We start from the raw sequence: 10,073 nt of genomic DNA, 5'->3' as shown, positions 1-10,073 counted from the left end.
CAAGAACTGTAAACGAAATAAACGTTTCGCTTATTCAAGTCTTATGCTAGCTATGGTCGCAACGAGGAATACCAGTTTCTAAGTCACCTTTTTGGCGTACTTAGAAAGCACACCATAAAAAAACACGTATCATAATTCAGATCATAATAATAGACGTTACAAAATGAATTCCTCTAATACTAGAATTTATGCTATCCCTGCTTAAATAGACAAAATTAGAGGAGACCCTGATATTAATTTAAGTGTTAGGAACTGAAATTACCATTTAGGTGGTCGTGTGCTCTGGTGTACTCCTTGGGCTAACCTTGCGTTTTGTCGCACTGCTGAATCGGATCTCTGAGGTCGCATAGACAGTAGCATGAGGTTGTAATCTACTCCACCAGGGGAGGTGATTATCTTAGCTGTTGTCAAAACAACGAATGGTCCTTTCAAAGAACTTGATTTTCGTCATTATACTGTGACTAGCCCTTATTTAAAAAAACTTTTTCTCCGATGTCATACGTGTCCCATCTCCTTTTTGTCATTTTTTTACTCCCCTCACCCTCTTCTCTACCACAAGGTAGCCAGCTGATTGGAGAAATGGCTAACCCCCTATCTTTACTTCCTCCTCCTAGTTTGTACTAGAAGCATACACATTATACAACTTTTACTTTTTACAGAACCTTTAGAGAACGGGAAGTATGTGCGAGACTGGAAGTGCTTGAAACAGAAAAGGAGTGTCATTCGTTCCTCGTGAAACTAACTGCTTGAAAGAAAGAGAGCCGTATAAACAAAGTAACGATTCTAAAGTCGCTACTTTCCCCATATGACGAAGAATAAGTGGGTATATGGAACATTTGTTTCAGCATACTAGCTCAGACTGCTCCACCCCTACTTCCATCGGTTTTCTTTTTTTTCTTTTTCAAGCCTATATCTCACTTACGGCAGCCACTTCGTGGGAGGCAGGCTGGCAATTTCCTCAGCGCATTCGACCGAAGGAAAACTGCGCAGTCTTTTCGACCATCGGGGACATCGGAATCGAAGTATTGGCCTTTGCTTGTTGGTATTCATTCAATTCTATTACCGGCGGAATATAAGCCAACCGAAGGACTCGTACCCGGATCTCCCAAACACCAAGGAATCATTTTTCTTTTTGCGTTTCTAAGTCACTATTTCATTTTCGCTTATAGCTGACCGTAAGCAATGACGTGGTCCCCTTCGAGCACTGATGCGTTTTCCGGACCGGTAGCCTCTCGAGGCAAATGTGCCGCAGGTCGGAGTGAAGAAAAAATCGACTAGAACTTTCAGGTTCGAAATGGCCACATTTCAGTTCGATAAAACGAAAGAATGCAAAAATCAATAGAGAGCCTTCAATAGCCCAAGTGCTGCCTGGTAATGAAAGCACGCATAGAATGATCTGAAATAGCCACTAGAAAAGTGGAAGACGTTACAGAAACAAAATTTTCTTCCTTGAGCCATTCGATGAATTCCCCCTTGCGCAGCATCGCAATACGAACAGAATTACATTCTCGGTTCGCATTGGAAATAAACTGAACTAAAATGTAGGCTTGTTGTTTTGTGCATGAAATTGCCGTATCGTCTTTTGGCCTGGTGGAAACACTGGTAAATTTCTCTTGGCACGACACCATCTCGCGAGAGCGCTGTACTTCGGCCACATAAAGGGTCTGCGCAGGGACCATGCGGCCTGTTCGCGCGTTTTGTGTTTTGGTTCAAGTGCGTCTGTGGCCTGCATATGAATTCCTTTTCCTGTAACGCTGATCAAGGTTTTCCTGATATGTGATGCTTCTTAGCTGGTAATATTTCTTTTCTTATTCTTAGTATTGTTGCTATTACCTCAGAGTAAGTGACGGTTGCCGTTGTGAATGAATGAACCCCTTTTTCTTGGCAATGTACAAAATAAAAAAAAACAGTTTGTAAAATTTGTTTGTTCTTAACCTGAACTGGTTTAATCTACGCAATTAAATTATTACCGCAAAAAATTTTGTTACATCACGAAGTGCAACAAAGCTAGCCCTTTAGCAACTTGTCGGCATGCTGTACGCACCACTTCGTTTTGCGCGTAAGCAACTACCTTGGCATGTCTTCTCACGCAGCTTTGAAGCTGCATTCATGCAACGCGCGACAGATAATTAATTACATGGCCATCATTACCGGCCAGCTCAGTTACGGTCTGAGAGCCCTATAAAAATAACAAGCAGCGGGGTGCACCTATGGACTAGCTGCATGATAGCCCCTCTGATTTTGTGCGCATGCACTCACGCTACGTATATCCTGACATAGTCGAGCTAGAGTGTACTAGAACAGTCGAGTTTTCGGAACGGCCGCGGCCCCAATGCACATAAAGTGAATCCCAAACAGGGTCAGTCTGCTTGTGGCGCTGCGGTCGGTAGTCTGCAATGTGCCGTCGTTTCAAGAGCTGCGCGCCAGACCGTTTATGGTTACGTTCAAACTGAATGCTTTGATCATCAGCACTAGCATTGTTAAGCATGCCTTTCCTTGTTCATGGTTGCCCGTTTATGATTCTAATAGCTTTGTAGATCGACTCACAAGTAACGACTTGATAAGCAGCTTGGCTGTTAAAAAATCTAAAAAAACAAAACAAAATGAAACGATGACCTGCTTCTAACAGTGGCCTGCTTTTAGTCTGTGGTTTCCAGGAGCAAAAATGGTAGAAAAGTAACATTTCCTCAAAAATGCTCGAGGTCCATTCTGTCATCATTACCCTAAAAAAACGTGTGTGACAAAAGGCGGGAATCATGGGACAAGTCCGACTGAGTAATGGTATGAGGTATACAGAGGGACACAGAGCGTTCAGAGGACAAGCGAAAAAAACAAAAACAAACAAAGAGCTCTGATTTGTCTGGCAGAAAAATGGCGTTCAGCCTGACCATCATGGAAGAGATGTATGCCAAAATGCTGTAGGCCCGTGGGCTTAGCCTTGGGTGCACGTTAAAGAACCCCAGGTTGTCTAAATTTCCGGAGCCCTCCACTATGGCGTCTCTCATAATCATATCGTGGTTTTGGGGCGTTAAATCCCACAAATCAATCAATCATAAAAGGGCGGCTGGAGAAAGCGCTTGTCGAATATCGTTATCTTTATGAGCCTGGCGGCACGAAAGTGACGCAACGACGTAAGAAGCCACCCGTTTTGGCGATGTAGCTATTATTCAGTGTACTGCATGACTTCCAGTTCGATGGCGTATTGTGATAGATCTTTCCCTATTCAAGTACGACATCGTGATACATGAGACCATTTATCGAACACGTCACATATCCAGACACTTGCTCTAATGCCACGTGCCCCATACGTAAGGTCTTTCAGTTTCGTGTAATATCTTTCTGAGACCCTTGAGGCAAGATTTCAAACATGACATATACCGCTGGTTTACGAGCCGATACGACGATATGATTCTGAGGCACGCCGTACTGGATGGCTCCAGAAATTTGGTGTTGAACGCGTTCGTACATCGCACAATACTAAGGTCATTTAGGTGGCAGTTCACCGCCATCTAAATGCTACCGTCACAACCGGGACCAAACCAGCAACCTTCGGAAAATCGGTAAAGTGCCGTAGCCATGCACCACAACGGCGAACTTGAGGTACGAGTAAAAAAAGAGGAACGTACCTGGTTTCATATTGCGAGGAATAAAAAAAAAATGGCGGCGCGACAAAAGTCAAAGAAATGACTGCAAATAATTAGATTCATTATTTGTTCACGTTCGTCACATAATCGGAAGTTATGCCAGCAATTGGGTTGAAATTTGGGAGTGCAGGATGCACGTGACAAGGCTATATACCGCATGGACACGATCGAACTGCTCTAATTATGTGATTCAGGCACTTCTGGCACTTTCCGAGTACGGAGATAACGCGCTGGGAGGGCCGTACCGTGCGGTTTTGTTTTTGTACAGTGGCCGTCAAAATTTTGCTTACCACGGGAGCGCGAGTCAAACAGCACCGCTGTGCTATGGTGGCTAGAAGGGCAGTGTGACGGTCGCCATATGCACGCCGTGGGAGAGAGGCGCACAAAACGCGATGACATTTTTTACGCCGCTAGGGGCGCGGCGGTCGTCGGGAGCGCGCGAGATCTTCGCCGCCACAGCCATTGCTACAGCTGCTACAGCCACATGTGTTTGGCACTGCGAGCAAACTTCCGCACGTGCAACTGTTTTTGTGTGGCTCCTGGACGAGCACCATGTGAATGATTGCGGATAGCGACACACTATTACCATGCCAGCGAAAGCAGGTACGTGTTTTGTACCCTGTTGTAAAAGTGGGTACAACTCGTGCCCGGCAAGGGTGTCGTCGTTTCGAGCTCCCAAGGATGCATTGAAACGGGAGCAGGGGGCCCGTAATATAAAACGGGGCGATAAGGAACTAACCAACGACTGCGTCGTTTGTGAACGTCACTTCGAGGCAACGTTTATACAAAGGACTTATCGTCATGTTATCAATGGTGAGGTGGTTGAAATTCCACGCGATCGGCCGCTGCTAACAGAGGACGCCATTCCTACAATCTTCCCGGATGCGCCAAAATACCTCACAAAGAAAACGCCGACTAGAAGGAAGGAGAGAAACCTGTGTGAACAAGGTGAGCTCCCGACTAAAAAAAGAAGGACTACTGTAAAGCAGCAGGCGCCGGAAGAAAGTGAACAAGTAATAGAAGCACAACATGCTGCAGAATCGGAGTTTACTGAAGCTGTACATACTGACACGATAGAAGTGGAGCCGCAGAGTGAAGTCAGTGCGGAATACGTGTGCCGGAACATCGAACTTCCTAACACAAGCTGGAACAAACTATCGTTTTCCACTGAAACAGGGACCGTCACTTTCGGCCTTTGCGAGTTAGAGGGTGCCGAGTTGGATCACCTACTGCTGCCGAAATTGGTGAAGTTCGAACAGGCCGTTGAGCAAGTAGGAACAGTCAGTTGTTCCGTTTTTCTTAGGGGCAAGCTGCACCTAAAACGCAATGTTTCCTCACCAGATGAGGCGCAGTTGGCGCTGAACAGCGCACATTTTCTGGTTTTATGTGCTGGCTGTGGTATGAAACCAAACACAGTAGGAAAATATGAGTATTTTGCCGGCTTGTACTTTTCGCCCAAGTGCAGCCTTACATGCGAAAGTAAGGGCCCTTGCATGCACTGCAAGTACCTACGAAAGCTCTTGCAAAATCAGCAATCACGACAGAAACACGGCGTTTCAGTTAAACGCCTTGTAAGGCACGCCAACACTCGCCGCCGTCTGGTAGCTGCTCAACGAAAGCTGCTGAACGTGCAGAGGGAACTCGACATGATGAAGTCTGCCAATGAGCAAATTGGAGATGAGGCACTGAATGAACGCATTAAAAAGTTGCCTCAAAAACAACAGATGGCAATTATGGCATGCTGCAGTGCAGCTAAAAGAAAATCGACATGTGGCATGCTGTATGAGAAGAATTGGATCCTAGAGTGCGTGCTGCTTCGCATGAGGAGTCCGAAGCTCTATGAGCACCTTCGGAAGCAGAAAATTCTTGTCCTGCCAAGCCGAACTTGTCTGCAGCGTTATGTGCGCAATTTCAAAAGTGGCTTCGGATTTAATGACACTGTGTTTAAGGCACTTAGTGCGAAGACTGAAAGCATGGATGTCTGCAGCCGACATGGTGGCATCATTTTCGAGGAACTGAAGCTGTCTGAGCAGTTTGGTGTCAACCAAGCAGGTATGTAGTGCCTACGTTTCTCTACACCCTACACGATTTAAATATGCAAATAATTATTTGATGCGAAAATCACACTCCCTATTTTCAGTAACAGCTCATATGCCAAATAAGTCTGTTGTCGTGTTAACTACAAGTTTTTGTCATTTTTTTAGGGTTTGTTGAAGGATTTGTTGACCTGGGCAGCTTTACAGCAGACGAGCAAAGATCCACGCCAGCAGACCATGGGATGGTGATGCTTTTTCAACCCTTTCAGGGTGAGTAGTTCTGTGTAGTATCTTTCCTGTGCATTCCGTATGATGTGTGAGGCACCAGTTTAACCAAGTTGGAAACCGTAGTACAAAACATGTCTTCGCACTAACTAAAACATATGAAGACATTAAAACAAGTGCATCTGTGAAGTGCGTACTTTTGTGTACAACCACGTCAAACAGAGCAACTGTACGGCTTGTCATTTTTGTTTTCAAGTTTGTGAGCAAAAGTGTGCCATATTCTGGAAAATGAGAATTCCTTATTGTTATTTTTCGCAACATAAAGCTCAAATATTATCTGATTATCACCTTTTTAATGTATTCTGCCTCAACTTCTCAAAAAATTATTGTTTTTTTTTCTAGAAAATTGTGCAAAAATTTCAATTTTTGAATTTTTCACATGCGCCTCTAAGGGGTTCAATGTATCGTATTTATTCACGCTTGTTGGCTCTGCTTTTATTTGTTTGTTCTGCAGGGGACTGGACACAGATACTAGGTGTGTTTTCCTCAAAAGGAAATATCAAGGCAGACATGCTTTCCATGCTGCTTCTTGAGGCGATTCTTTTGGCAGAAAAAGCCGGTCTCATCGTGGACTTCGTGTCGTGTGACGGGGCTACTTGGAATCGCAGCATGTGGAAGTCATTTGGAATCGGTGGTATGATACTTTGTTGAACCTGTAATTTGGAGCACTGAAGTCAGCAGTATTGCAGGGCTAACTGTGTTGAAATAACATTTGCTGGTCCTTGTGCTTAGGAATTTGAACAATCTCATACATACGTACTTTTTTTTCAGCACACTCGGGTGGCATCACGTGCAAGGTGTCACATCCTGTAGACTCTTCAAGAGAGCTGCACTTCTGTTCCGATTTTCCTCATCTAGTGAAGTGCATCCGCAACACGTTTGTCAGCACTGGGTTTACGACTCCGGATGGGCGTGCATGCATTGAAGATATAGAGGTAGCATGGGCCAAAGACAACAGCTCTTTAACACTTAAAGCGATGCCCCATGTAACAAAAGCACATATCCGACCAAACTCCTTTGAAAAGATGAAAGTAAATTTAGCTTTCACGCTTTTCAGTGAGGAAGTTCTGAAAGGTATGTTTCTGTACAGATCGGATGTACCAGAGTTCTCCAGCTCAGTGTCCGCGACTGAACAACTTGTGAGACGCCTCAGTCGGCTAATATCGATCATGACGTCAAGGTGTCCAAAGCGAGGACTTAGACCGTCATCACAAGATGTTGCTGAGCTTGAGGCTTTTCTTGTCTTCTTAGACGCATGGGAAGAAGCTTCCAAAAAATGTGGAGGTGGCTTCATGAGCAAAGGTACTGCTGAGGGTATGAGAGTTACAATACGCAGTACACTCTCACTTCTGCAGTATTTAACGTCGTCAGTGGCGTTTAAATACTTGCTGACATCAAGATTAAGTCAAGACAAGTTGGAAAACTTGTTCGGTATAATAAGACAGTATTCGGGTACAAATGACCACCCAAGCCCGGGGCAGTTTCTTATAACTGTAAATTGTCTCAGTTTCTACAATCTTGCGCGACCACCAAAGTCTGGAAACTCCCCGGCACAGGTTGTGAACGCTCTACTGGACACGACGTCTTCAGCAGGTGCAAGTAACAGTGCCGTTTTCGGATTAAGAGAGATTATTGAGGACATGCTCGAGGCTGGAGATATAGATGGTGCTGGCGATGCCATTCAGTCTGCTTTTAGAAGCGACCACAGCAGCTATGTGGTAGAGAAAAGTGACAGCCGTTTGGTTTACTACCTGTCTGGTTATGTAGCTAGAAAGTTCAGGACCAAAAATTCTTGTGGCACATGTGCATCAAAGCTAGCCATGAAAAAACAGGATGTAGCAGAAAGTGCAGACAATGAATTCACCAAACATTTTGATCGAGGGGGTTTGTTATATCCTGGGGATGACTTGGTCATCCTTGTGGCAACATTAGAAGAAGCATTTACTTTTTTTTTCTCTACCGAGAAGCTGCAGGCATTCAGTATTCATGATTTCATGTCATTTCTGAGTACCATTAAACTTCATCAAGTTGGCTGTGCCAATCATGGCAAAGAACTAACTGCAAAAATTGTGCAGTTTTTTGTGCTCACGCGCCTGCACTTTTATACAAAGTCGCTGAATAAAGACCGATCTGTCCAGCGGCAAAAACAGAAACACCTCAAGTTGCGAAGGTGCCAGTAAATTTTGTGGGTACTTTCACTTAGAATTCTCAGCTGTGCTGATTGATTTGTTTTAGTGCATTTTTTCGCACTGTGTTGGAACTGATGCATCAGCATGTCAAAAATAAAATGTTTCTGAAGAACCAGCTGGATGCACCGTGCAAACTTTTTACATTTCCAGAAACACTTGCTTAATATACTTAGTGGTAGTAGAATGACCAGAGTGTTGTAACCTTGTGACACGACGCGCACAAGTTGTAAATGTTAAGGGAATGTAACGCCCCTCTTCAAAACATTCAAGTTGCAGCTGCGCAGTTAGTATAGTTCCCGCGCGAACCGGAGCTTGTTTTTTTTTATTGAGTGCGGGGCGTAACTAGGGAGCAACAAGAATAAATTAATTTGAGGAGCACGTCGTATCCGGGACGAACGTCTAACACAAATTTACATAACACGGGCGACTGCCAACTACCCATTCGCCGTATGTATCGCATATCTCGCGCAGACTGGCAACTCAATAAAATTGCTCATTTGCAGCATACATGGGAAGTTTAGCGTGCAACAAATGCATGCCGCATAACGAACAAATATGAAAAAAAAACATATATATACATACTTGGCCTTCAGCCACGCTCTACCAACACCGCTGCACGCGCTCCCGACGCGCGCAGCGCCACCTAGACGTGCCGCCATGTTTCATTGCACGTATGTGCACCATCTGGCCCCTGCCTGTCACACTGCCCCTTCTAGCCACCATAGCTGTGCTTCCGGCGGCCACCCGAGAAGCTCAAAAGTGTGCACTGCGCATGCGCTTCCTTTTTTTTACCCACCAGCCTGCTCGTTCGCTCCCTTCAACAGCTTGCACACCGGAACGCTAGAAGAAGCGGAAGGTGTCATTCCGGCTGTCAACATGCGAACCTTATCACAAAGGTTGATTTTCGAAAAGAAAAAAAGATTGGCAGATCCCTTGTACAGTGGGAATCGATGATATGCAAAGCACGAATAAGAAATGTTGATATGCCGCTTTAAAATGAGCACAACGTTACGAGGTGGAGGTAAATGATGACGTACGTGACTTCCGTGTCATGATTATCATGTTTAGATGTGTCGTTTACCTTCGTCATCTATTCACGTCACGTGATACCCAATTTAGTATATGTGGAGCTAGCAACACCGTGCCGCGAGCACGCTATGAGCGTGGTTTGTTGTCATGTTCTTACATGACACGTGTGTCAGGATTATCATGTTTGCACCAGTCATATAATTTCGTCATCTATTGACGTCACGTAACACCAAATTCAGTATATGTGGAACTAGCAAAACGGCCGCGAGCGCATCATGGAGGGCCCAAAATGCTGGGTACAGCTACACTACATTAGCAAAACGCGAGCACACTATAGTCTGCCGCGAGGAGTAACCAGCGTACGTCGGCGCGCCTTTACGGCAGCCGGCGTGAAATGCGACATGTTGAATTTCGTGCCGAAGCGTTACCCAGACAACACAGCGTCTCCCTCTTTTCGTGACGTAGGGACGCTGAATGCGCGGAAACGAGCTTGCGTCAAAGCAACGCAGCGCGGCGCGCGCCTGCGAGTATATGGCATAACCAGCGCCTGGCGTGCCAACGCCCGCGTGACGCGACGAAATGAACGCCGGCGAGCACGCGCACCGCGTCACGTCGAAATGTATTGGCACCTTGAGTGTGACATGTAGTCATGTTCTCACATGACACGCATCTCATTATTATCATGTTTCCACCAATCATATACTTTCGTCACACATTGGTGTCACGTAATACCAAATTTGTCATATGTGAGGCTAACGGAACGGCCGCGAGCGCATCATCAGTGTGGCATGTAGTCAACTTGTTACATGACACGCATGTTGTGATTGTCATGTTTTGATGTGTCATTTACATAGGTCATCTGTTCGCATCACGTAATACCGAGTTTGGTA

At 45.2% G+C, this 10,073-nt stretch overlaps 1 protein-coding gene and 1 long non-coding RNA gene across 2 annotated transcripts; one reads left to right on the top strand and one right to left on the bottom strand.

The window, feature by feature from the left end:
- Nucleotides 1-4,231: 4,231 nt before the first annotated feature.
- Nucleotides 4,232-5,704, top strand: LOC142802781 (uncharacterized). Its single transcript, XM_075887820.1, has one exon. It carries the CDS (start codon nt 4,232-4,234, stop codon nt 5,702-5,704), a length of 1,473 nt encoding a protein of 490 aa, XP_075743935.1.
- Nucleotides 5,705-6,531: 827 nt separating this feature from the next.
- LOC142803682 (uncharacterized) lies at nt 6,532-8,858 on the bottom strand. Its single transcript, XR_012894225.1, has 3 exons — nt 8,737-8,858; nt 6,726-6,819; nt 6,532-6,618 (listed from the first exon to the last, which is right to left on the bottom strand). It is a non-coding gene; the product is annotated as an uncharacterized LOC142803682 (long non-coding RNA).
- Nucleotides 8,859-10,073: the final 1,215 nt, after the last annotated feature.

Source organism: Rhipicephalus microplus, chromosome 3 (genome assembly GCF_043290135.1).
Source record: "Rhipicephalus microplus isolate Deutch F79 chromosome 3, USDA_Rmic, whole genome shotgun sequence".
NCBI classification, from domain to species: Eukaryota; Metazoa; Arthropoda; class Arachnida; order Ixodida; family Ixodidae; genus Rhipicephalus; species Rhipicephalus microplus.
This window is presented reverse-complemented; position numbering and strand designations above follow the sequence as displayed.

Bases quoted from the DNA above. Each gene is read 5' to 3' on its own strand.
- LOC142802781 (XM_075887820.1), top strand. From the start codon at position 4,232: ATGCCAGCGAAAGCAGGTACGTGTTTTGTACCCTGTTGTAAAAGTGGG.